This window comes from Lissotriton vulgaris, chromosome 2_1 (genome assembly GCF_964263255.1).
Source record: "Lissotriton vulgaris chromosome 2_1, aLisVul1.2, whole genome shotgun sequence".
NCBI classification, from domain to species: domain Eukaryota; kingdom Metazoa; phylum Chordata; class Amphibia; order Caudata; family Salamandridae; genus Lissotriton; species Lissotriton vulgaris.
Genome location: NC_141687.1, coordinates 1,856,475,038 through 1,856,502,792, shown reverse-complemented (window position 1 = coordinate 1,856,502,792; position 27,755 = coordinate 1,856,475,038). Strand labels below are relative to the sequence as shown.

Here is a 27,755-nt window from a genome sequence, read left to right as displayed (position 1 = left end):
TTGGCACAATGTTTGCCAGCAGCAAAGCAGGGGTTGCTGGATTACACCCACTTCCATAGGATTCCTTGTTCACTTTCATTATTATTCGGTGCTCGGGGCACATCAGATCCTACACTGCTTCACCAAAGCGCAAATGTACCTGTTGATTTCACGGCCGTTGCTAGGTGACGCATCTAGCAGCGACACGGCCTCAACGAGGCACTTCACCATGGAGCAAGCTCGCGCTCGAGTTATGGCCATACCAGAGCTGTAGACAACCAAATTCTGCAATAAATATATCTGCACAGCTATTCCCAGCAGGTATCGCCGCCACCGCAGCCGCTGAACAACTCCGACACTGCTGGCTTACTGCTAAACAGGTCCGACATTGCTGGCTCTGCCCGGATGCTCTCCTCCCTGCTGCTGCATAGTCTCATCATTGACAGTGAAAAGTTGATGATAACCATGTAAGTGAAATAAGGACATTTATTTACTTTCAGGTAATGGTGTAGTAAGCAAGGAGGGAACTGCCAGCCAGCTGTCGGCAACGGTATTCTCTGTCTAGCATTCCAGCTAGAATCCCCTAGGAATTCTACCAGGAAAGCCACTGTATGTCAGGCGAGGTGCACACAGAGAAAGAGAAATACAACAGATAGTCAATGACTGTGGGGACGCATTCATCTAATGTAACAAAAGAACAAATTTGGAAAGGGGAATTTACGGATGTATTTAAATAATTACACACAGAATTACAGTCAAAGGAGGAATCCATGGAAGAAGAGAGGGAATTTTCTAAGACACCACGGGTGCGTAAGACAATTGACACACGAACATTGGCTTTCCTAATTTCTGCCAGCGTCTATTGCAAGAAATTTCCAGAGGGATCAGTGTCAATATTCAAATATTTGGCCACAATTCGCAGAAACACTCATGGATTTTCTGGAGTTTGCCTGGCAGCATTATGATGAAGAATTCAGGGCAAGGATTGTTCGAAAACCAGACGAGCTTTGGGGGGAGATAGATAATGAACTATGGGTCCAATGGATGTATCTACAAAGACCACCTCCCTCATTACACACAGCAAGTAGTTTAGCAGTAAGTATCGGCCCTTTCAGGGGCAACATACCTCGGGAGGGCTGGGGAACTCGGGCAGAGGTAAACATTCAAATCCAGGGGCGTGCTGGAGCTTCAGCAGAGGCTTTTGCCCAAGGAACCCATGCAAATATAAGCAAAGTGTACAAAGTGTGGCATTCAGTCTTACAATGTTTCAGGGAGCAGGCGATTTCAGCAGCAGTGGACAAGGCAGGGGATCCTACCCACCTGGGAACAAAGGGTTTTACACCAATTAAAATTGAGATCATTAATCTGTGGCTGTTGTTTTAAGCCAATAGAGAAGAAGCACTGATTTTGAAATGGGGGTTTGAGACAGGTTTTCGGCTACAATATCAAGGTCCCAGACTTAGACAGTTTGTTAAAAATGTGAAGTCTGCTAAGCAGTGCTTAGTTTGAGCTGGTGGTTTCCAGTGCTCGGCACCGGCATGTAATTGTCAACACTGGGACTCATGACAGTCAGCCATATGGTGGCATTGTTTTCCAATTTTGTGATGAACATAACAACAGTTTTTTTAACAATTCTATATAAATTAAAATGACTAATATCTGCCACCCAAAGTGAGAAAAATAGCTAGGGTGACGGTCATTACAATTTTTTTTATGTATAAAAAGTTGGAATTGTCATTAGTAACACAACGAGTGGTTCAAGCTGCTGTGGTCTCCTCACAAGGGCCCTGGCACATACTTATTTACAAATTAAGCAGTGTTGCTAAGGAACCCCCATAAAGAGTGAGACAGAAGCTAAACAAGGAAGTCATGGAAGGGAGGATGGCAGGCCCATTTACATCATGGCTATTGCCAGACTTTATGGTTTTCCATTTGAGGGTGATCTAAGAAAAATGCAGGCGAATTCTAGTTGATTCATCATTTGTCTTGGCGTGAAGGGTCATCTGTCAATGATTTAATCACTCGGGAGGATACAGCAGTACAATGTGCCTCCTTGGACGAAGCTTTGGCCTTGGTGTCTAAGGTGGGCCCTGGTGCCGTACTGGCAAAATGCAATATAAGGATTGCGCTTCGCCTTCTCCCTGTTCACCCAAACAATTTTTCTCTATTAGGCATTCAATTTGAGAACCAGTTGTATGTGAATAAAGTGCTGCCGATGGGCTGTACTATATCTTGCAAATTATTTGAAACCTTCAGTACATTCCTACAGAGGTGCTTTATGTTCAGTCAGTTCATGCGCTACTCACTCATTATTTGGACAACTTTTTGTTTGTTGAGGCAAGTGGTAATAATGCATGCCAAGCCTCATTGCAGAGCTTTCAGAATTTGGCAGATGAGATGGGAGTTCCTTTGGCACCAGAGAAGACTGATGGACCAAGTCTCTGTTCAGTCTTTTTCGGCAATGAAACGGATACCATCAGGATACGAGCTAGGTTGCCTTGTCAGAAAGTGCAAGAAATAGTGGCGTTGCTGGAGAACGCCATTAAAGCTCACAAACTCCAACACGGTCAGCTTCAACAATTGCTGAGTCATCCCAACTTTGCATTTAAGTGAGAGCAGACAGGGCATTTTGCAGCAGACTTAGTTTTGCAATGGCAGGTGCGAAGTTGCCACATCATAGAGTTCAGGTTTCAGGTGCATTGAGGGCCGATTTTGACGTCTGGCTGATGTTTATCAAAGGTTTTAGTGGTGTTACAATGTGGTCAGTGGATGATGGCTTTCTATGATTTATTCAAATCTACTCAGATGCAGTAGGATCAGAAGGTTTTGGTCTTTCCTGGAAGGATCGGTGGTGTGCAGAATAGTGGCCTCTGAAATGGAAAAGAGGGGGTAGAAGCATCCATTTGTGTTTAGTTCTTCCCTTTGCAGTTGATGCTAGCAGTTTGTTGACATACTTTAGCAAATAAAACAGGGAATTTTCATGTGGAGAATAGAACAGTAGTGGATTTGGTGAATGGCCAGAAAACAAAAAAGCAAAGGACAACATGCAGTTGAAGCTACTGCAGAGATTTATGTTAGGCTGCCTCATATATAACATTGTCTTTAGAGCCAAACAGGTGTCAGTGGTGGACAATCACATCACAGACACACACGTTGTCTCGTTCACAGTGGCAGAGATTCAGTGGTTTCCTGCCCAAAGAAGATTTGAAGAAAACTCAGGTACCAAAAGAGGTTTATGATGTAACAGATTGACGATTATTAAATTGGTGGAAAATTCCAGGCCTGCGTGGGAAGAGGTTTTAGCAAATGGTGCAATTTGCAGGAACCAAGATGCAAAGAGGCAAGAGGACGTGGTGAGGTTCAATATGGGTGACATTGACAGTAGTGTATCAACCACCACAATATAAGGAATACGAGCAGGAATATGCTTTTATGGGAAAAAAAATCCTGGGGTATGAACCCTTAGCAGGTGAGATGTGTAAGAGAATTTTAACAAGATGGTTCTACAGAATTGAAGAGAGATCAGTTTAGGAGCAAACCAGTGTCCATGGAAAAGATGGTGTTGTTGGTAAAAGGACTTTCAAGGTTTTGTTATTCCCCTACTGAAAGTTTATTGTTCATGTTATGCATGTCTTGGTTATTTTTTGGAGATTTTATGATTGTTGGAGCTACTAGGTAGAGGCAAGGAAGGAGGCTCAAGAGTTGAGAACATTGATTCGTCTGAAAATTCAGTGAGGATTTTTGTGGTGAATTCCAAAATGGACCAGGCTGGTAAAGGGACACAGATATTGTTCTATAGGATTGGGGGCTGAGTGTGCCCGGTGGAAGCCTGGCAGGATTTTATGGCAGCAGGGGGGGCAAAGGGTGAGCTAGTCTTTCTACATACAGATGGGTCCAGACTGGTTGCAGCACAAGTCCTGTTGGTCATGAGGACGATACAAGTCCAAAGAGGGGACATTCCATAATATTTTGGTACCCATTCTTTCATGATCAGTGCAGCGTAAGAGTAAGAGTCCACCAGGTTCATTACGGGAGGTGAGAAAATTAGGCACATAGTCTTCGGATTGCTGCTTAAGTTACAACAGCCCTTTGGATAACTTGTATGTTTACTGTTTATTAGAACTTTGGAATGTTGGGAGCTCCATTGTAGACAATGGGGTGCTATATGCTTCTACGGGCCGGTAAAGGCCCGCAGAGCAACATTCCAATGTTTTTCAAAGGCCTCTCGGAGCTCGAGGGATTTAAATCCCCTCGAGCTTCAAGAAGCCTTTGTTTTATTTTCTAGAACATTCTGCCCTCTTGTGGCAGAATGTTCTAATAGCCTTATAGCCCTACGTAGCAGGGCTAAGATGGCTATTTAAGTCCAGTTCCTTCTTAAAGTCCCTCACCTTCAGCTCAGGCAGGCTATAAGGCTATATTAATGTTTTTCTTTTATTTTACATTGCGTGGTGGACCGACCCTGGTGGCGTTTCCAATTTGGATTGTGGGTCATTCATTCATTAAGTGGGCAGCAAAGCAAACCGAGAAGAAACCTTGTGAATAGAATTTGGGTATTTGATGCGATAAATAATTAATGGTGCTGGATGGGTATTATGAAGTAGGGCCAAATTCTGCCCTCTTTACCAGATTTGCTGTCAGAGAACCATGTCCAGATATTTTGGTTGTGGGCTTCGGGTTACTAAAATGAAGAAGGCTTTGGATTTGATTGGTAGGTCGTGGTTGGGTACTCATGGTTTCAGGACAGCATTGGTACCAAGAAGGGTGTGGCGTGGGGCTTTGAAATAATCAGCAGTTGAGAAAGCAAGTATGAAGGTGAATAGAGAGATTCTGTAAGGCGAAGAGAGTGGGTTGGCTAGGACACAGGCATATCAAGAAAAAAGATTCCATGTTCTTTAGGCAGGGTGGAGTTCATCTCTTCTTTATGGGGCATGAAGTATACTTCAGGTTAGTCATTGTGTTGGCGATGATGAGTAAGGCGATAAAAAGACTATTATGGTGACAGCCAACTTTGCTGTTGTGTGCCAAGGTGGAATGAAGAAGGCTGGAGTGGTGACAGCCAATAATTGTTTTTCTGACTGATATCCTGAAAGAAAGAACAGCGTGGGGGGGGAGCATGAAACACTCTTTGTTCCTGGTGGCAAAAATGGAGGAGCTTCCGACATGCCAGAAGGGTTTGGGGCCTTGCAGGGCAGTCATGGCAGAGAGAATACAGGGGAGTGATGTTGGGTCACGTGTGAAGTAAAGCTAATGGAAGAAAAGGGGATTGCGAGGAATGAATCTTTGAATGATGGCTTGGGGACTATTTACTATTGGGGGAGGTTTAACCCTTTCGATGCTTATGACGAGCTCAGCTCGTCATGATGCACGGTTGAGCTGTGCTGATGACGAGCTGAGCTCGTCATAAAACAATGATAATGACAATAAGTCAGCATAGGAGGGGAAAACACCTAGCAGCCAAGGTGTTAAGGGTGGGGAGGATCAGGAAAATCATTGCATTAGTGAGGAGAGGTTTTGATAAAATCTTTGTAAAATTAAAAAGTTCACAGTCTGTGTTCCTGTCCTAATAAAGTGGCTTTTGCTCCTACTTTGGCCTGGTTATTCTGTGCCTGCTTGCTCAATAATGGATTTAGTTCCTGGCGACATAGAGCATAGAAAGAGCTCCCAAAAGGGAGGCAGTGGTTTTGATAACAAGATCAGTGCTGGAATCTCTGATTAAAGAAGTGGTGAATACAGCATTGGTGCAACCTCCTGATGAGAGACAATGTATGGATGCAGATGAAGATCTGGATAGAAGTCCAGTAGTAAAATACATCCTTGGGAGGCAGTTATTGAAGGTTACAGCACATGTAAGAGAACTAACAAACCGCAGCCAGATGAGAAGAATTATGATGGACAGGAAGCACGAAAGTTCTTTTAAAAGGGGAAATTCAACAACACATTACACTCTGAGAGCCCACATATATGCCTCAAAAGCGATGTTAGGGCTTTCAAGGGTTATTTGATTGTTTATAGGAGAGGAAAAATCCCACTGAAGTTCTGGATAAGGTGGAAATTTGAACCCAGTTTTGATGTGACACCACTTTTGACTCTTTATGAACAGCCACAATGTCAGCTGGAGTACCAGTAGCCGGCAGGATGATATTGCGGCTTAAGCTCTGGAAAGTGGAGAAATCACAGTGATTATTAATTCACCTTATCCTGTTAAACTGTGATACATTGTTTAATGCTCAACTTGATAAAATAGTGAACATGTCAGCTGAATTGAGGAAACTGCTTTATCCATTCTGATCCCCTACAGCAATTACATTTTTTTTAAAACAAATTTTCGTTGTCAAAAGAACACATATGATGCAGACCACTGAATTCCAGAGACAGCTGCCGCATGTACGATACAAAAGAAATTGACTTTGATCATTTTACTAAATTGAAACAGGAGAATATAAAAGGCAATACCCCCGCCCTTCCCACCCCCCAGTGCACCGTCTCCTGATTTCAGAACAGCATATCTCTAAACCAAACTGCCATTGCTCTACATAAAAGCCCAGTGCCCAAGATATCGGATCCTGCTGTGTAAGTAAGAGCAACCCATAAGAGAATGTAGAAAACAGGGGAGGCCCACAGGTCACCTCGGGTCCCGGCTCCTGTCCTCCCACGGCGGCTCAAATTCCAAGCATCGATAATCTGCCCAACGCCTCCAGATCTTATAATGCTTACGGGGGCACCCTCTAGCTTCACAAATGGGAATCTCGAGGCCCAAACTGAAGCCCAGACCTTTTTTCCAGGTCGAGACCAAGGGTGCAAACACTGCCTTCCAGGCTCTAGCTATATCTCTCTTCGCTAAGGTAAAGCCTAGGAGCATAAGGTGCCGCTTATATATGTTGCCCCCGATCCCTTCCATCGCATGGAGGAGGACAAGTTTCGGGAAGTTAGGGAGCTCCCACCCCAAGACTTCGGAGAGGCAGGCCAAGGCCGCCCTCCAGAATCGTGCAAGTGATGTGCAGTGCCAAATAGTGCGTAGCAGGGTCCCCTCCTCGTGCCCACAATGAAGACACATCAGGGAAGCCACCAAGCCCGCCCTCCAGAGTCTAACCATGGTAAGATAGACCCTATGGAGATATTTAAATTGAGTAAGCGGCAGGCTCACCGCAATAGCCGCCCCACGCGGGGAGGCCAAAGCTTCCGTCCAGTCCTCTTCCTCCATCTGACCTACATTCCCCTCCCAGGCCTCTTGCAGACACTGCAAGGAGGGAGAACAGTGTGTATCCAGAGATTGATACATTTTAGAGATCTTATGGTCTAGGAGGTCTCCCAATAAATACCTTAGCCTCTACAGGGCTTAACTCCGGTAATGAGTCCAGGCCCTCCAAGCTGTGGGAAATAGCATGCCTAAATTGTAAATATTTGAAGAATTGGGTCTTCGGCATCTGGAATTCCTTCTGGATATCTTGAAAGGATTTTAAATATGTGCCCCGCATGACGTTTCCCAGAGTGGAAATCCCAATGTTATCCCAGTCACGAAACCCAGAGAGATTCAGCAACTGGGGGAAGCAGCCATTGTGCCAAAGTGGGGTCTCTCGAGTCAGTCTATTCCACCAACCCGTCCTCCGCAAAGCCTGCCTCCAAAGCTGAAGCACAATCTGTGTGGCAGACGGCAGGGAACGCCTCAATGGAGCAGAATAAAGTAGAGCGTTTAGGGACTGGTCGCCCATGCAACGCTGCTCCACGGCGTAGGCTGGATCAGTTCTGTCCCCATACCACCACTCATTTAAGACCGGTAAATGTGATGCAACATAATAAGACCAGATGTCTGAGGTTGCCAACCCCCACAAAACGTAGCTAAGAAGCATCTCTGTATCGCTACCCTCACTGCTCCCCCACCCCAAAAAAACTGACCTGAGGCAGAGTTCACCTGGTGAAACCTTGCGGAGGAATCCGGTATGGATGATTTTGTAATTGATACAACAGTCGCGGGAGCGACTCCATCTTAAAAATGTCTGATCGTTCAAAGATGGACAGGGCATATGGGACCAGGTCTTAATATCCTCAAGCACACGCTCCCATATGGGTGTAAGATTGCGCTCCCAAGCCGTGGCGGGAGTATCAGATAGATACACCCCCATATATTTCATGCCCCCATGAACCGACGATGCCCAATTACAAGGTGCACCTCGACCCCCCAATACCCACAGGGTGGGCTTCCGAGGTTTCATATATAGACCCAATGTTTCCCCAAAGATCTGCACGATACACATCAATCTGGGGCCCGTGCATTCCAAGTTAGTAAGAAAAAACAATACATCGTCCGCATAAAGGGCGATGCGATCAGAGAGCCCCTGTGCCCACTCACAGCCGGATACCTGAGCATCCATTCGCACCCAGGCAGCAAGGCGTTCCATTGCTAAAGCAAAAAGATACTGAGAAAGCGGGCATCCCTGCCTAGTGCCCTGACCATTAGGAAAGCCTGAAGAAATGAAGCCCGTAACACGCACTGATGCCGTTAAATCAGTGTATAACAGAGTTAGATAGGACAAGAAATGCGGTCCGAGATTCAGCCGTCGCAGGAGCGCAAATAAATAGACCCAACTCAGGGAATTGAATGCCCTATCCATGTCCGCCAGCAGAAGAGCTGCCCGTTCTCCCAATCCTGGACCGCCGTGACCGCCACCTGGGCCCGTCTGATATTATGACGAGTTGCACGCTGGGGCATGAACCCAGCCTGGTCCGGATGCACAAGTAGAGCAATATGAGGGCGGAGGCAGTTCGCCAATGCCTTAGCCAATATCTTGGCCTCAACGTTCAGGAGGGAAATAGGGCGATAAGAGCCGTGGTATTCCGGCGGTCTACCGGGCTTATGGAAGACCACAATCTCTGCATGCCTCGAGTCCCTGGGCAGACAGCCCCGGTCCCTGGCCTCCTCTGCCACCTTGCGGTAGTGGGGCCCCAGCTGCGAGAAATATTTCTTAAAAAATTCTGACAGAAACCCATTAGGGCCAGGGGCCTTGCCCAACTTTAACTCCCCCAGGACCCCCCCAGGGGTATATAGCTGAGCATAATATTCTACAAAGCTACGTGCAATATCCGGCGCGCCAGACAGAGGTAGTCCATCCGATCCCATGACACCCGGGAGAGCCTGGGGGCGAATCGATCCCTTATACAGCTGATGCAACAAATTGCTAGATTTGACGCCCCACTGGTAGACCCTACTGCGAGTATACTGCGAGTAGCCAGCCAAGCCTGGTGAGCCTCATCTAAGAGAATACGAGAATATCCCGGCTGCGCTAGAAGTAACTGATGTCGAGCGGATCGCCCCCCCTCTTCCCTGCCATGTGCCTCCAACTCCAGAATGGTAGCTTCCGCCTGGACCAGGGTCTCTCTACGTAAGCGTTGGGCCGCAGCACAAAATGAGATGTCTACCCCCCGAATAGTGGGCTTCACGGCCTCCCAAAGAGTCCCTGCCTCAGAGACCGAGCCCAATTGATATCTAGATATTGATCAATAGCTTCTTCCATTCAGTCTCTATAATCCTCCTTCTGAAGGTTCCAGCGGAACGGCCCACCGCCCACCCTCTTGTATAGTACGTGTCACCGGTGAGTGATCGGAGAGTCCCCGCGGGAGAATGTCTGCCGCCGTCACCATTTTATCAAAAACCCTTGGAACAAACAGATAATCCAGGTAGGAAAAGGAACTATGGACTGACGAGAGATATGGTTAGCCCTGGGTACTACCATGAATCTTGCAACAGGGGTCAACCCAATCCAAACTCATCACTAAGGAGTATAGTTTTGTGGGGTGGCGGCAATCTGATATCCCCCCGGATCTCCACCTGTCTCTGACCACATCCATCACATCATTCCAATCCCCTCCAACAACCGCTAGTCCCTCCGGTATATCCACCCAGAGGGTCATCATTTTCTCCGGCACGCCAGGAAAGAGGCGGGGGCGTAGACACTCCCCAGGACCAAGATCTCACCATCCACAATGCCCTGCACAAACATATACCTGCCCTGAAGGTCCCCTCAGGCCTTCACATGTGTATACGCTACCCTCCGGTGTATCAAAATAGCAACCACCCTGGAACCCGTCACGAACCCAGAATGAAAGACCTGAGTAAATCCAAACCACTGAAAGCATAGAGCCTTAGTCCCCATGAGGTGAGTCTCCTGTAACAATACAATACATCTGCGCTGGCATGCTTGCCCGATGTTAGAATAGGCCTTCTTTTGATCCTGTCAGGTGCCCCCTCACGTTCCAACTAAGAACTCTAATGAGGCCAGGGGCCTCCTGTACACTAACAGGCATCCCTACTCCCTGCAGGCCCCATACAGTACAGTGGAAGCATCAAGAATCCTCCGCATACTAGAAAAGAGTCTAGAACCTAGGTAGACAGTGCAACAACCCTACAAACCCTTCCCCAGAAACACAACCCAACAACACACCTCCCCACCCTTTACCTCCAAAACAATGATGTACCTGTTGCGGCAGGCAGAGCAGGCTGACCCCAACAGGAGGTCCCACCCCTCACCCACCAATGGATCCCCAAAACACAGCCAATTGTCAATTGGCCTCCTCTCCTTCTGTGGAGCCCCACAGAGAGATCGGCCATCGGACTTGCTTCTCTGGTCTATGAAGAATATTCAAGTTCAAATAATAGCCTGGTCAACCTGATGTCAATCCGCCGAAACATGTGACAGAGAGACAGACCCCTCCCGGGCCCCGGCCCCCGCAGACTGCGAGCAGCGCCTGGGTTTGGAGCACCTTCCCCCTCTCCCCCTCCGCCCACGATGACTCCTGGCAGGCCCGCCCGAAGAGGAGTCAGATTCTCTTCCCGGGGGAGCCGGACAGTTTCATCCATCCAATTGAACACCTCAACCGGTGTGTCAAAGAAGTGGGTGTGGGACCGGTATACCACATGCAGCCTGGCTGGATAAAGCAAAGCATAAGGGAGTTTGAGCTCACGAAGGCAGGCCTTAGCGGTCAGGAATGACTGCCGTCGCTGTTGTACTAACTTGGTGTACTCCGGAAAGATTAAGATGCATGAGCTGTTGAAGAGCAGCAGTTCCCTAGCTCGGGCGTGTTTCATGATAGTGTCCCTGTCATGATAGTTGAGGAGCTTGGCGATGACAGGCCGCGGGCAGGCATCAAAGCCCTATGTGTGCACGCTGCACTATGAAGCAGGTCGAAAGTTCCCCAGGGGAAAGCCTAACCTCCAGCCATTCCTTAGGAAAGCGCTCCATATTCCCCTTTTTGCAATCCTCAGGAAAACCTACAAATCGCAGATTGTTGTGTCGCGCCCTCCCTTCCGCATCTTCCACTCTTGATGCCAGACCCCGTTCGTGGTCTCGAGAGATGTTACCTTCTGTTGCAGCGTAGGGACCACATCTTCCACGCCCAAAATCCTCGTCTTCGTCTCTGTAATTCGGGCAACCGCTTTTCTCAGGTCCTGGCGCAGGAGCATTACATCGGAGCCAACCGCTCCAATCTTGCCATCTAGGGCGTCCCTGGACTTGGTAATGGTGGCCAGGAGGGCCGCGTTGTCCAGCACAGCATTTTGAGGCCCACCGGGCGGAACCGATGAGCCCCCTGACCTGTGAATTTGCCAGGCTTATCCCTGGTCATAGTGGCCCAGTCCCTGCCACCAACCCCAGCCAAGGAGCCCTCAGGCGGTGAATAGGCAGCTGCTCCTTCGAGCGTCAGGCCGCCACTCCCACGAGCGACGGAATCCAACTCTCGTCGGCGTCTATATGGTCAGGGGCGCTGCCCCCAGCGATACTCCCCAACGCGACTCGGCTCAGCCACCGTAGCACCCGCGACTCCTCCCAGACCCCGTACATCTCAGGACCAAAACCCTTACACCCATGATGGATCCAGGTGCTGCTGCAGGGGCACAGGCATTCCCCCTACATGGCCCGACAAGACCACCAGTCTCCCAATAGGCTCACACACCCAGATGGAGACGGGTGGGGAGGAAGGAAAGGCAAGGTGGCAAGAATAGTGGTGGCCTGCCACTTGAGGTCCTCCTCCGGCACAATGTCACTTAAAACTGACCCCCAAACAATAGCGGGAGCAGAGGCCGTCCCCCGTGTGGCCCGACAAGACCACGGAACCCCCGATAGGGCAACACACTTGGCTGAGGTGTAAGGAGGGTTCGGGAGAGACAAGGAGGCAGAACGAGCTGGCCACCACCAGGCCACTGACCCTGGCCGCTCGGCCGTACTCACGTGCTGGGCTCTCAAGGTGGCAGAGCTTCAAAAGTCCCGGGGCCCCCTCACTGCCAGGAAACACACCGAGCACTGCCGGAAGGACGCCGCAGCTCTAAGATGGCCGCCGGCTGCTCAGTGAGCTCCAGCCACCGGCGCTGCTCCGTCCGTGACCCGATCAGGCCGCCGATGAAAAGCTTATCCCACAAGAGGCCGGCTCCACACAGGCTATTGGTGTGGCAGTCCGAGCTGAGCATACCCCCCAGCTGCCGCGGCCGGGCAAGGCAGCAAGAAATCCACGCTACCCTGCGGCTTGGGATAGATCCTCATTGCAGGTAGGCCTCCTTCGCTGCCAATCACAGCACCCCTGCCCCCTCGTTGTCTACGGCTCCCAAGCCGGCTCCGGTAGCAGCTCTCAGCAGGCGACAGTAGTGGGATGGCTCAGGGACCTTGTTGGAGAGGCAGGATAGTTGAAGGATAAGAAGAGGCTGGATGGAGTGCGCTTAGCTCACTTCTGCCATGCTGGCCCACCCGCAATTAAATATTTTGCCTTTTAAAATACTATAGAACAAGGAATTTCCCTTTTGAGGCAGTGTATGAGGTCAATACCGCCTTCTTCTCCAAATCCAAACCAAAGGTTGATAATTAGCAAATATATAAATCTTCACTAAACGTATTATCCTGAATGAGTACTGCATGACAAAATTTCAATGGGTTCTAGATATCATAAGAAATGGGTATGCTCCAGAGTTTTCAGGTTGCCCTCGAGACCGTCAGTTCTGCTCCACTCCGATTCCCAGAATTCCAACCAAAAGACAAGCAATAATTTTGGGAGTGCAAACTTTGTTACAGAATGGTGCCATAGTCCTGGTAGGGCATTGGTAGAGAAGATGTGGTGTACATTCAATGATATATTTGGTACCGAAAACCAGGGAGAAAGTAGAGGCCAATTCTGGCCCTAAAATAGCTCAACAAATTTGTCTGTTACACTTCCTTCAGGATGTTGACACTTAAGATGGTAATTCCAACATTGTCAAAGGTGGCTTATTTACGACCTTGGATTTAGAGAAGACATATTTCCATGTGCCGATAAGAGTGAACAGTTAGCAATATCTTAGATTTGTGATCCAGGAGCAGCTATTTCAGTACAGAGTGCTCCCTTTCAGACTGGCATCGTCACTACATGTGTTTACAAAGGTACTGGCACCAATTGTAGCATCCATGCAAGTACAGGGTATACACTCATTTCCATACCTTGATGACTGACTTCTTTTTTGAAGGTGGAGTCCATTGTGATGGAAGTATATATTTCTGCCTAGAACATGTAGTTCATCATAATGTTTCAGATGTCCAATCTTCTTTTGGAGCTGACAAAACATTAATTGGGACACCCAAAGACACCCAGGAGAGGCAAATGTTCCTTCCAGAAATCACAATTCAATCTTTACAGAAGGAAGTGTTACAAAATACTATCCTTACGGAATGTGATAGCCAGGCATTTGTTACAGATCCAGGATCTAATGTCGGCAACAACATCTGTGGGTCCTTAGGCAAGTCAACTTCTTCAACCAACAACGTATCACCTGTTGGATCATTAGTTGCCGGTAGCACAGGAGTACAAGATACTAATCCCAGTATTGGAGGAAATAAGATACCACCTTCACTAGTGGCTAGATGAATCAAACCTCAAAAAGGGAAATATTTTCAAATATCCAAACCCTCTGGTAGTAACATAAGATGTAAGCTCATTTAGGTGGAGAGCAACTCTCGAAGGGAAGGAAGAGAATGGGGAATGGTATGTAGTGGAGCTATCGTACTCCTCCAACTGGAGGGTGTTGATGGCTGTATGGCATACTCTCCAGACATTTGCACCTAGTCTAGAAAATTCTGCTGTATTGATCAGGACAGGTAATCATATAGCAAAGTCCTATTTGTGCAGGTAAGGGGATGCAAGAAACATGACCCTGCCAAGAACTGCCATAGAGGTATTTTCATGGGCAAAAAATCACCTGTTTACTCTGAGAGTAACATATATCTTTTGTGTGCAGATCATTCAAGCGGACCGGCTTATTTGCAATCTTCCAAGATCATTTCCATTTCACTTAAGCCCTCATTAATTTCAGGTGATAGTGGAAACGTTCAGAAGCCATGGCTTGATTTATTTGCCTCTTTGAACAATGCTCTTCTGGGCAACCCAGAATATTTTGGCGGTGGCTGTGATGCTGATCCCATGGCTGCCAGGGACACTGTTTAAATTGTCCCCCATACCTCTCCTTCTTGCTCCGTATCTCACAAAAGATACGGAGCAAGATTGTTCTCATCTGTGGTTTCCACTATCAGTTGGTGAAAGGACATTTTCTTCAACTCCCTTTACATTCCCTTCACCTTCAGTTTCCTACCTTGACCTTGAGACAACTGAAAGCTCTGAGTCTCACAGCATAGAAACTGGAATGCTATCCCTCCAGCAGACAGGTTGCTCTCAGGAAGTTGCAACTTCCATTTAGGCTTGTTGAAAGCCATCAATGCGTACAACTTATTCAAAGCATTGGAGAATTTTTGAGATGTGTTGCCAAGATAAGAGTTTTCAAATGAAGTCATACAACCAGTTCCTGATATTCATGCGTTTTAATGCATGCTTCCTCATTGGGTTTACCCCCCTCTGTTTTGTTGCCCCAATGGGTGACAATTAGAGGTTTCAGAGAGGCATCTGAGAATATTCCAAGTAATTTCGCTAACTTTCAACTTCTGAAGAACTTCAGATTAAAACAGGCAATAGTTAATACTCCAACTGCTAACAAGGATTTGTCTTTTGTACTTAAGGATTTACGGGAGCAACAAGTTGAACTATTGGATACAGGAGATATTTGATGATTTTCAGCAAAATTCCTTTTTTTGATGACCATAACATTTCTAAAAGATTAGGCAAACTGGGTTCTCTTTGGTGATCAGTTATCCTTATCTAAAATTCCTTCTGGTAAATATCTTGAGATTTGTTCCTAAGTATAGCCCTATGGTCCAATAACATTTTACTTGTTCACATGAAATTGTGCTTCTTATACTTGAGAATGATTCAGCAACTATGATTCCTCCATCATTAAACAAATAAAATGGCATTGGTGATCTATTTACAAAGAACAAAATACTTTTGTTACTCTAATGCTCGATCTGTGCTGCGGTGCTGCGAAAAAGGGGAGGAAAGTCACAACAGCACCCCTGAGTAGATGGTTCAAGCGGGCTATCTCACATACTTCTATTTTAGCCAGAATTGTAGTTCCAGACAATTTACTAGGCCACTTTACCAAGTCAGTCTCCACTTCCTGGGCAGAGTATAGCTGGGGTTTCCCTGCAGGAGATATGTAGAGCTGCCACTTGGCACATGCCTAACACTTTGTGTCACAAAGGTTACAGCTAATAAGGATGACTTATTGCAGTTTGGTACAGGTGAGCTGCAATTAAGTCATTTGTATGCATGTAAAAAACAAAAACAAGTGAATAAATAAATGACTAGAAAATGAAGAGTGTTGAGGAGGAAATAATAAACCTTTTACTTACAGGCAACCGTCATTAATCTGAATCAAGTGCTGCTCACCCTAGTCAGTATCCACACCCTCCCTCCCGTATAAGACATCCCATAAGTATTGCTTGCAAAAGTAGGCTGGGTCAGTGGGAGGGCATAGTCTTATTGGCATGTAAGAGGGCTGTCTGGGACAGATCCACCTCAGTAGTTATGACTGAAAAGAGGGGGGCTTGTTTCAGAGTAATGAATATTACCAGTAAGTAATAGGTTCAATAGCTTCAGTTCCCAAGCCAAGGCTGCTTTAAGTTGATATTATTTTTTGGAGGGCTCAAATTTGCGTATGCACCTCTTATTGGAGGGGGAAAATGTGACCTCTAGTGGGGAATCTCATCACAAGCAGAGACTCAAGATCTACTCCCACATTTCAAACTTTAGTTAAAAAAGAAGCATACTTTTCTGACAGAACCGCTAGATGGCAAGAGTGTGCACAGTTTATGCATCTCATACCAGACACTAAGCTGCCAAACTGATTTACAGGTCATATTCACATACATTGAAACCTGCACTTTTATATTAAAGTCATGGTCCTTTGCTCAGCTTGAAGGAATAGCTCTGTGTAAGATTGTTCGAATGGAGAGTAAACGATAATAGGTTTGAAATTAAAGGACTACATGAACCATAAAGATATACTTTTTGTCTGAGGGCAGCCACAGCACTGTGTGGTTTCTCCTGGTGGGGCGTAGTACCTGCTTGACAGGAGACTCCCTCGCAGAGACGACCCTCCACGCTTGGCCCATTGCAATGGGCTTCCGGCTGACTTCCTGCCGCTGCCAGGCAGGTCCTGGTGCGGGTTTGGACACCAGCTTCTCCACACTTTACCGGACACTCGCTCCAGGAGGACCACGGAGCCCAGTCCGCTTTCGTGTCTGCAGGCGCTGAACCTGAAATACAGTAACATTAGGGCAGGGATCTCGAGAGAAAGGAAGTGGGGTGTGAAGGGGCGGCCTACAAGTGTTCACTCAATAAAGGAATCAGGGCATAAGTCGGGGGTACACGCGGGTACACGGCGTCCATCAAATATTTACACAGGGAAGACACCGTCCTCCTTGCCAAGAAGTTGGGCCCCACTGATACTTGCTGAACTTGTACCAGTGTAATTGTCAGACACCGGGACACATTCAGCAGCGCCTGTACGTTGTCTGGTTTCCATCCCCAGCAGCAATGTGCAGGCAGCGAGGGGGACATTTATATTTTCACCTCCAGCTGGGCCAAAAATGAAGGCGGAAGTAAAAGGCCCATCAGGCCTCCTTTTAATCCAGTACCCTGATTGGATGCAGCCTGGAAGCTCACACTTAAATGAAATGCAACAGAGGAGGAACAAAAACACACAGCTTGTTATCTCTTCACAGGTACTGAAGAGAGAAATCCTTTTGGCTTTGTTCAGTCCCTGTATATAAGCAGGCCCGGACTGGCCGTTGCGGGCACCAGGAAATCCCCCGGTGGGCCGCATGGTTGGGGGCCGGTTTTGGGCCCCTGGGGGCCGTTTTATGTTACAGGGCCGTTTTTGCAGCTATGCTGCAAAAACGGCCCTGTAACAACAAGCACTGGCGTTGCCAATAGGTCTCGCAGTAGGAAAGTTGGAGCTATTGGTTTTGTAAATGACAAAGCCCTTTATGTTTTTAAAATGAAAACAAAAATAAAAGGCATTGTTATTTGCAATTGTAATAGCTCCAACTTTCCTGCTGCGAGACCTATTGGCAACGCCAGTGCTTGTTATTGCTGGTGCTATTGATATAACAAAGTCAATTCGTAATTGGCAGAGAGCTGCGGCTCACAAGACTATAAGGGTCTGTACAAGTGCCGCACTGTTTACTGGTCGCCGAGATCTCGAGCTCCGTGAACAGCACTTGTCTGTCTGTAGAGGACCGGGCACATTACCCAGAGCTGTGGCACTCACCGCAGAGGCCTACACCTGACGCACAGCCCGCCATTGGTGACGGAATGTTTGTGATTTCATGAGGAAACGTTACGTACCATATGAAAAAAAGGTTGTAGGATTAAAACAAATAACCTTTGGATCTTGTTTTTATTTGTATTAATTAAATGCTTCCGAGTCCACCATGGGCAATACATAAGTGAAGTCATATTCGAGGTTATTTTCATGGAGAATTCCGTTTTTTTGTCCTTAATCTGCAAACATGCATGTGCTTTTTATTTTACCTTTCCCAGGACAGTCGTAAATAAGTTTGATAATTAAACAGTGCCACCCGCTCGTCAACTCTGCATTTCATTCCGTGTGCTCTCCGACTGTTCTTTTGGGTGTCTTTTAGGATGCCTCAGTTTAATCAGAGCGGTACAAAAGTTTAAACAAGAAGGAGTGGGCGAGAAGGGAGGGGGGGAATGGCAGCAGCAGATGAGCCTGATTAAAGCTGATGAAAAGGGAGGGGGAGGAGGGAGTGCGATGCGAGCAGCAGCAGGGAAGGGGCGGAGAGGAGGCTCTGATGGAGAGCAACGCAACCACGACCATAGAAGCCCTGCAATGTAAAATAATGAATCACGTAAAGCAGGATGTAAGGCTGTGACTTTGAGTGTTTGAAAGTGAACTCTACAGTTCTTGTTGGGCAGCTCCGAGAATTACGAACAGGGTACATAAACACATGAATACCAATGGTGTGACTAAACGTACACGCCAACAACCCTTTGGCTGCAAGGGTGCACCCTGGAATTAACAGATATAAGATGTGAATAGAGCACCCTCCTCAAGTACTATACCCAATTATGCTCAAACAGTGATGCTCACAAAACACTAGACCCGTTTTTTCACTGCTGAAATCCTTAAATAATTCCCACCAGCATAGACTATTAGAGCGAAAGGGAGAAAGAACGCGAGGCAGTAAGACAAATTGGGAGAGTCAACAAACGATGCACGCTCTGTGCTGGGTGAGGGGGAGGGCCATTAGCCTTTAAGAACTCTGGGCGAGATCAAAGGAAGGGTGGGAGTGACATTGGCGATCGAGGGGTGAGGGGGTGCAGCCTGGTGAGCTGAAGTGACAGCAGAGAAAACACAGATGCAAGATTTACAAAAGCCAAACATTATAACAATCTGGGAATACTCGTTCTCGAGTGCGTTGCAGCTATCACAGACTGCATTTTTCTTGAAAGAACTGTTCTACTATTGTTACACATAACACATGATTTACAAATATATCTGTATATTGTACATGGTGGGCCACTTGCGAGATCAAAAAATGAAAACAATCCTAGAGCATACGTCAGCTCATTCTCCAATGTGCAGATCTTAAAATAGTGAAATAAACACCAGCAGATCCTGGGACTAGTGTAAAACTGAATTCGCGGTATAAAGTCATAGGAATTTTGAGCGCTCCGGTGCTCCAACAGAACTTTACTGCCAGCAAAAACGACATGAAATAAAGAGGCGGACTCAGCACTTCATGCCCTTCTGGGAAGTCAAAATAGGTGGGGGAAAGTAACGCGTCCTGAACTGGCGACAGCAGTGTGAAGGGAATCAACGCGACCTCGCATTGAACGAAAGTGAATTGGCTGCGCGTCCAAAGGAAACAAGAAAAAAACGCTACAATGAGGATTGCAGCGCGTCCTCACGCTGTTGATAGGTATGAATAGAAGCGTAGTCTGCACGCAGGAAGAAACACAGCTGTGGAAAGCAGTGCGACCTCGCTCTCAAGAAAATACGAGAAGGAAATACAACGAGAAGGGAGGGGAGAATGGCAGCAGCAGATGAGCCTGATTAAAGCGGATGAAAAGGGAGGGGGGAGGAGGGAGTGCGATGCGAGCAGCAGCAGGGAAGGGGGCGGAGAGGAGGCTCTGATGGAGAGCGATGTAAAGCCATGCTTTGCAGCAAACCCTAACAAGAAGAGACATGGAACTCGGTGGGCTGTGTAGGCAATCAAGCGGAAAAGGAAAGCCGTGCAAAACTAGATGGGCCGGCCAGCAGTGAATAATTAGTGGAGAGAGAGGGGAGGTGCAAAAAAGTTTACAGGTTTTATTTTCCATGGCGGGAGAGCCTGGGTCGGGAATGCGAGCGAGGGGAGGCAGGCAGATTACGAGGGAAGCCGGATGGGGGCGGGAGAGCCTGATGGGGGAGCGTGAATGCGCGAGGGGAGGCAGGCGGATTGGGAGGGAAGCCTGATGGGGGCGGGAGAGCCTGGTGGGTGGGCGTGAATGCGAGAGAGGGGAGGTGCTGGTGTGGGAGGGGGGAGATGCTGGTGTGGGAGGAGTGCTGCTAGGGGAGGAGAAGCCGGATGGCGCGAATGCGAGAGAGGGGAGGTGCTGGTGTGGGAGGGGGGAGTTGCTGGCGTGGGAGGAGTGCTGCTAGGGGAGGACTGGGCTGGGCTTGGATGCGATGCGCGTGCATGTACACGGGCACTGCATGAAAACCGCGGGGCTGAAAGCCCTTTGGTTTGAAGATGTTTTTGCCACATGAATTCTCGCTACGCTCGATGCGCTTGCGCGCATCGATAGGTCGCGAGACCTAAAAAACGGCCGAAAACCGGCCCTGGCACAGAGCGCGGTCACCCCCCTCCCCAACCCCTCCTCCCGGAGGGTGGGGGGGGGGGCGGCCGAGCACTTTGCCAGGGCCGGTTCTGGTTCCCAGTCCGGCCCTGTATATAAGTACTTACAATGTAAGAATGTCAGATGTGTTGGTCTGACCCAGTATTTACACAAAAAAACAATGTAAATAGCACTATTTTTTTTTTTTTTTAGCGCTACTCATCCCAGTGCATGGTGTCAGAGCACTTTATGTAGCATGCGCATTATACATTGATAATAAATCATGTACATGTGTAAATCAATGTAAATATGTGTTACATGAGACAATGAGGGTTACAAGGTATAGGAGTCACGTGTGCTTTAACCTCCAAAGTTATCTTACCATTATTATTATTCCCTGAGATTTACTCTACACCTTTGCAGCAGATGCCTTAACCCAATAAAATATTTTAAAATGCAGACTTTGCAACCAATTAAGCAATACAGATTTACTGCCATGTTTCTACTTGTTGCCAATTTCTTTGTGGCAGGGTTTAAAAAAAAATATAGATTTTGCATTGGGGTTAGGCCACTTTGTAGCACAGCCCCAACGCAAAATCTCAATTGTTAAATCTCATAATGCGCTGATGGACTTAAGATATACCTGAAAAACATATGTGAGGTCTTAATATCTGATGTCACTTCTTGTGATGTCAATTCCAGTGAGGTCACTTCCAGTGATGTCATGTGTGATGTTACGCATTGTGATGTCATTCGCTGTGATGGCATTCTCCATGATGTGACTTGCATACTGTCTAACTTGGTTAATCTCCCCACTTCCTTTTTAGGACTTGTGCCCTGAAAGAAACATTACAACATGTGTGGTGTCTACTGTCCCACTACATTCCTCATGTGATAACACTTTATTTTTCCTACATTGCCAAAAATTCTGCCGTACTGTATCATTCCATTGCACTTGAGCTGTGATTCCAGTACAGGCACGCGAGAAATGTGTGGACTCTGAAGTGGACCCCTGTATGATTCTAGTGCATTTAGGGCCTCATCTACAGAAAAATGGCGCAGCTCAGCGCTGCAAGCCATTGAGCTGCACCGTGCTGTGTGATTTTCAAAGCACAGGGATGTTTCCTATTCACAACAATACGATGCATCCCTGTGCTTTACCCTGCGCTAGCACACCATGGGATTTCATTCGCCAGCGCAGGCACCCATGCATCATTTTGCAAGGGTGCCTGCGCTGTGGGGATGGTTGTTTTTGTGCAGGAAGGAACATCTTCCTGCCCAAAAACAACCATTAATGGCATTTTCCTTTCCTTGCATTCTGCAGAATGCAGCATGCACCGAAAGAGGAAAAAACGAGGAGAAATAAAAGTATTTCTCCTCGCGCCATTCTTATGTCTTCACTTGGGAAGCATAGGATTCTGACGATTCCCAGTTCTGCAACATGTTGTAAATCTGGGAATGCGTCAAGTTCCATGGATGTTGCTTGGGAACACCCATAGCAACACCCATGGAACGCCCCTTTCACACAGAGTAATGAGTGAAAGAGACCCATATTCACAAGGCCATGAAAAGTCATGCTGATGCGTCAAAAAGAGTGATGCACCGGTGGTACAAAGGACTTGTAAATAAATGTGTCAAGTGTACAACTACAGTCAAACTGCAGTGCTATTTAGAAACAAATGAAGTGTGATTGTAGCAGGTGTATTAGAATTGCAGTGAAACTGTGCACCTCTGGTGTGAGTCTAATGCTCCTGCTGCATGACTTCAGAGTGTCTGCAGTGGAACTATTCCATGGATTTGCTACAATGTATGTGAACTAGAATTCTAGTGCATCAGAAGTGGTAAGTTAATACATAGCCTGTGGTATTAGAGGACATAAACGGGCATATAAATTGACCTCTGCTCCAGCCATACTGACCAGTGGCCACTGGCCTGTCAGCATTCTTCTATTTTACAAGTAGGCCAATCCGCCTCTGAGCCATTCCCAGGAATGGACTGGGAACAAAAACAAGCCCTGGCAATTCAATGAGACCAGCCTGGGGCAAGGGTTTTATTGAGAAGCACAGCTACTTCTTTTGTTACAGGAGGCTGATATTGCAGCACTGCTGCAAAACCGGCCCCCAGTAAAAAAAAAAAAGGCCCCCACCACTCAAAAACCAGCCCCACCCTTCTGGCCTACCGGGAGAGGATATATGACGTTACAACGCATGCTTTTACCACGCATGCTGTGACAATGCAGGTTTTACTACGCATACCATTACAACGCATAGCGCTTTGGGGTGCTGGATAGTGAATAGTTTAATTTACTATTCCAACTCCTGTCCCCGTGGACACTAGGGAAGGTGTTGGATAGTAAATTAAATCTATTCCCTATCCTAGAGCGCCCCCCAGCGCAATGCGTTGTAATGGTTTTCATTGTAAAACCTGCGTTGTAATAGCACTGCGTGGTAAAAGTTGCGTTGTAAAGGATGTTTCCCACCGGGAAAACACCCGGTACCCGGTACGGCAAGTCCGGCCCTGGCCATACCAATCCGATTAACTGTCATGGCAGTAAAGGTTTTTGAAACCCTCATGAATCAGCTTGGCACTCACCTTTAGGACACAGGAAGCGGACAGCGTAGTTGGAGCAGTTCCTGCCAGCCACCTGCTCCTTGTTGATGCACCAGAAGCCCCGGGCCAGGCTGGCGTGCACCACTTCCCCCGTCCTCTCTGCTGGGATCCAGTCAGCCGTCCTGGCTTCGACCCTAATCGGCGCTTTGCACACTTTATCCCGGTAGTAAAACCGAATTGCGTCCAGGCGTTCGTAGTCTCCATTGCCACCAGGGTGGTCGACATTGAACCAGTTCGTCCACTCCCAGGGCTCTAAGAAAGAAAATGGAGCGTACAACAAACGTGACCACTTATTACACCAATGAGGAGAAATCCAGAGCACCACGAGGCAATAAAAATGTTCTCAAGTTTCAGGCCATTGTCACTGTATTACATTTAGTTACACACTGTATTCTATTACAAAGGTAACCACTTTACCTAATAAAATTATTTAAATTGTATCAATTTCAAAATAAATTAAAATACATTAGCACGGGAACGCAGCAGTATATTCAAAAGCTTGTGTGAAAACAGCAAGTGTGGAGTACGGGTTTAGTCTTAGAAATTTCCGGCATACTAAACCTTTAGTGACATATCCCATGAATGAGTTGCAATAATAATACTTTTTATAAATTGTTTTTCTTAAGTCATAAAACTGAAGATTAAATGTATGCATTACAAACTATTTTAGCACTGTGATCGGCTTACAACTTTGGGTTCTTAAGAGTAACTTCTTGTAAAACCAGTAAATGCATCATCAAATGTTACGGAATGGCGTATCCATCTGGTAAACTGCAGCACAACTAGGCTATCACTTTCTGATATCAACTAATATTCCGACAGAGACATGAGCATCAGTCGAATGGGGGAAGCCAGATGCAGCAGCCCTTTGTACTTCTGAATCCTGTGATGTTATCTGGGCTAAAGGTTGGCAGACAACACTTCTGATACGCCTGATATTTTGGTGCCAGTACTTTTGCATTGCCCCCAATACCTCTCCATCTAAAGGTCTCACAAAAGATACCGAGTGAGATGGTGGTGGTAATACTGAGTGCCCTGTATTGGTCTCCTCTCTGGTTTCCACTGACCAGTTGGCGAAAAGGCATTGTCTTCAACTTTCTTTACATCCTCCACACCTTCGGTTTCCAACATTGACCATCGGACAACTCCTGATCCCTTCCTCCATGGGGCCCAAATGACCCAAAGTCGGGGTACTTAAGGACCTAAGATTTGAGAGGGTCGACAAAAGTCATATACTGACAGTGGCATGCACAGGGTTGTGTGGTACACATGGATCCAGTTTTTTCGTTCTGAAGAATGCCACAGACTAGCATAGGCCAACAGGCAGAAACAGGTTGATGGTTGGAGTGCTGATGGGGTACTATTTCCCTTTTTCTCCACGTTGGTTTTTAATACCAAGTGGTACTACATTTAATATAAAGGTCAGTTAAGCATATCTCATTGTTTTTTAATTATACTATGCCACTGGTTCAGTCTTAGTTAGAAGTACCTCCCTGATCCTCAGGTGTAGGCCCGTCCTTCATCAAACCGGGATTTTGAAGAGCTTGCGGAGTCCTATGATAAAGCATGACACCTGGTGGTGTGTGAGAACATCCTGTCACATTTGTGTGTATACCCAGATATAGGCTAGAGTAAGGTGTAGCATTGGTTTAAATAGTTTCTCGGGTGGCTCAGTTGTGTTTAACAATTGTGATTGGAGGACAGCACACCCTTGAGGCCCCACAGCCTCTAGTTCCCTACCATGGATTGTGTCCGTGGTAATCTGTGAATTGATGAGCCCTCTTAGAATACCTTTGAAAAAAATACCCATGAAGCCTCAAATGATTCTATCAATTAAAGTCTGCAGTAGGCTCCCAAGCAGCCTTTAAATTTGCTGATTAACTTATCACTCACATTTACATGAATTATTTTCACGTAGCAAGCATCACAGAGACAAGGCTTGCTGCTTCTTTAAATTTCTGTCCCAATTCTTGCTTCACAGTACAGGTGATCCCCTACTTCCCTTCATGCCTGAGGCAAGTCAAGGTCAACATTAACCGCTCAGGATACTTTGTGAACTGTTTTGGTAAAATGTATAAATAAAATTGGGAATGCTGTTCCCAACAGATTGACCTCTGGAGAGCCTCCCTCCTTTCTCAGCTACTGCTGCACGTTTTTCAGTTACTGCCTGGCCTGCGTATGGGACAGTAACCCTCAGTCATGGAGAGCAGGAGCTGTGAAAGGAGAGAGAAGCTACAGAGAACCTCAGTCCACTTTCTTGTGTGGCAATATTGTAATAGATCGATAGTCTGGCACTGCCGGCTGTACCTACCATCAAAGTCCCACTCTCGTGTTATTGGTCCTCCACTAATAATTGTAGAGTCGGCCCAAATGGCCTACAACCTGGAGCAGCAGCAGGCTATAATGCTATATTCTTTTACTGCTGACGTAACTCCTGTACAGTGCCTTAATGCCTAAATTGAACCAAACAACACCAAAGACATAAATAGATTAACCCTCTTCCATCTAGAAATAGTTAGCTGGAGCACATTGATGAAGGTCTGTTTACCATGGTATTTGTTAAAATATGGCATTAGGAATAAGTATGTCTACAGACTGATTCAAATACTCATGGTTTGATCCACTAGTAGTATTAATACTAATCTCAGGAGCTGTTCAACTCTTTATCAATGATATTAAAAGTTAATGAATGTCCTTCTTTCATATATTTTCAAGCTTTATGCATGCACATTGGAGGCCTAACAATAAATTCAATCACATTTCGCTCGCGTCCTGGGCTGTTTCACAGGGCGCCATGTTGCGTATCTCACCTGACGTGCTGTTCTTCAGCCTTACTTGAATGTGTCTTTTGCCGGTTTGTAGTTTTGTGGCCGAGTGGCTGAACAGACCTGCATCTTTTTGAGTTCCTGCAAGAGATGTCACCCTTAGAGTACAGACTGTACAAAGAAGCCATAATAATTTTCATGGTTTTACGGTATCCAGCCTACAGCATCTCAAATGTGTCCAAGAAACTGGAGCCTTGGTAATTGTCCTAAATCAATTTAGGACAATTACTATCATTGTACTTGGATGATGTATTATACAAATAATAAAAAATATTTCAATTATAAGTCTTAGTCTGTTGGCCTATATCTAGATTAATCATATTTGTCCGTGCATTCTTAGTTGATCAATTTAATTCAATTCACTTTATTGATTTAACCTCTTCCATGCTTCCTTCTGCCGGGGCTGTCCAACCTCACACGGGCGTGTGCAGGGGATGGCCAGGGGCCGTCCGTTCTTCGCACGCGTGGACTTCTCCCGCACAGCGGGGGAATTCCACCCGCTCGAAGAGGTTAGACCTCTTCAGAGATTAACAATTTAAAATGAATACAAAAACAATACGTTGTTTAAATATAACAATCCATATACATAATTTCTTTTTATAAACTGATAAAAAAGATTTTAAAAATGTAAACAAATTGTAACAGACAAATTAATTTGGAGGTGATCTAATTAAAGCAATCAGGTTGTTGATTGTAACTAGAGTATATCTAAAGCATATAGATTTTAGGAAACAATGTAGAGCTTCTTCCAGTACTTTGTTTGTCAAAATGATCATCAAGCACTGACTCCTCCAATGTAAAGCGTCTGCCTAGCTTCACAACCCCGCGAAACTGACTTCATATGCTCAGATGCATTGATCACTCCTAGACGTTAATGTATTGCACCTCATGTAATTAGTATACCTGTTTACCAAAGCTTGTCCACCTCCCTAAGCCAGAACCAGTTGTAGGATTGTCTTTGTTACACACAAAACAGCAATTTGTTGCTGCAGCACTCCTTGTCACTTAATAAAAAAGAAATATATTAACATAATCAAAGGCCTTCGCAAATTTTTTGACTATCTGCCTTTGTTTGCCTGTCTCACAGTAGCAATTGCTCTCATAACATCAAGAATTGACTACTGTAACAGTCTGTATGCAGGGGTGGCTAAATCTACCCTGCATAAATTACAGATGGTCCAAAATGCGGCGGCTCGGCTGGTTTTGAGATGGCCTAGAAAGTCATCTGCATCAGCCGCCTTGAACATGTTGCACTGGCTCCCCATCCAGAAACGCATACTATTCAAGATCCTCCTGATTACTGTCCAATAGATTTCACAGATACCATCCGAATAGAGAACTCAGGTCAGCTACGGCTAATTTAATGTCCATCCCCAAGTTCAGACTGGCCACCAAAGGTGGAAAATCATTGGCAGTCCTAGGCGCTAAAGCCTGGAATATTCTTCCAGCTCACCTTAGAGCATGTCCATCAGAAAAAACCTTTAAAAAACTATTAAAAACCTGGATTTATGGACTGTCTGAATCAAAATGCAAAACCCTTGTCTAAATGATATCTAAAGCTCAGTTAAAACCTCCCTACATTCTATTCTGTAATGAAGTCAATAGCGCCAAGATGCTCCTTGGAGTGTGCGTGCGCTATATAAAAACCCCCAAACATCAAACATCAAATTTGTTGATCTTGTGATTGGGCGCTGTCTGGTGTAGCACCCTACGTCTGCTTCCTTACCTTGCTTTATAGTAATGCAGGCCCTGCCTTACATACTATTTTTATAAACTACTGCTAAATTCCCACATACTTTTCACATAAACCATAACCGAGCCATTCCGATTCGCATGCCCAGCAAAATACAAAACCACAAATAAAAGGCTTTGGCTTTCGTTATTACCTTTGGTCAAGACTTAAAAGTAGTTTAACAGGTACCGCCTGCTCTGAGCTGGTGAAAACGCTGAAAAGATGGTGAATACCCCGCTTCTCACAAACCCGATGTGTGAATTTTTAGATTATAAATTGTTCACAATATGAAGGGTGGCCTGATCTTATGTTCATAACAACAGCCCTGCAAAGAGTCTTCACAGCACGAGCACCTCGAAAGTTTG

At 46.3% G+C, this 27,755-nt stretch overlaps 1 protein-coding gene across 1 annotated transcript in view; it reads right to left on the bottom strand.

The window, feature by feature from the left end:
- Positions 1-27,755, bottom strand: part of CILP (cartilage intermediate layer protein) — a 92,853-nt gene that overhangs the window by 34,883 nt on the left and 30,215 nt on the right. The window contains exons 2-4 of the mRNA XM_086958032.1: positions 25,644-25,739; positions 22,816-23,085; positions 16,440-16,634 (exon numbers count right to left, since the gene is read on the bottom strand). Coding sequence (XP_086814158.1) covers positions 16,440-16,634; positions 22,816-23,085; positions 25,644-25,739 — 561 coding nt within the window. The remainder of the gene's footprint in view (positions 1-16,439; positions 16,635-22,815; positions 23,086-25,643; positions 25,740-27,755) is intronic.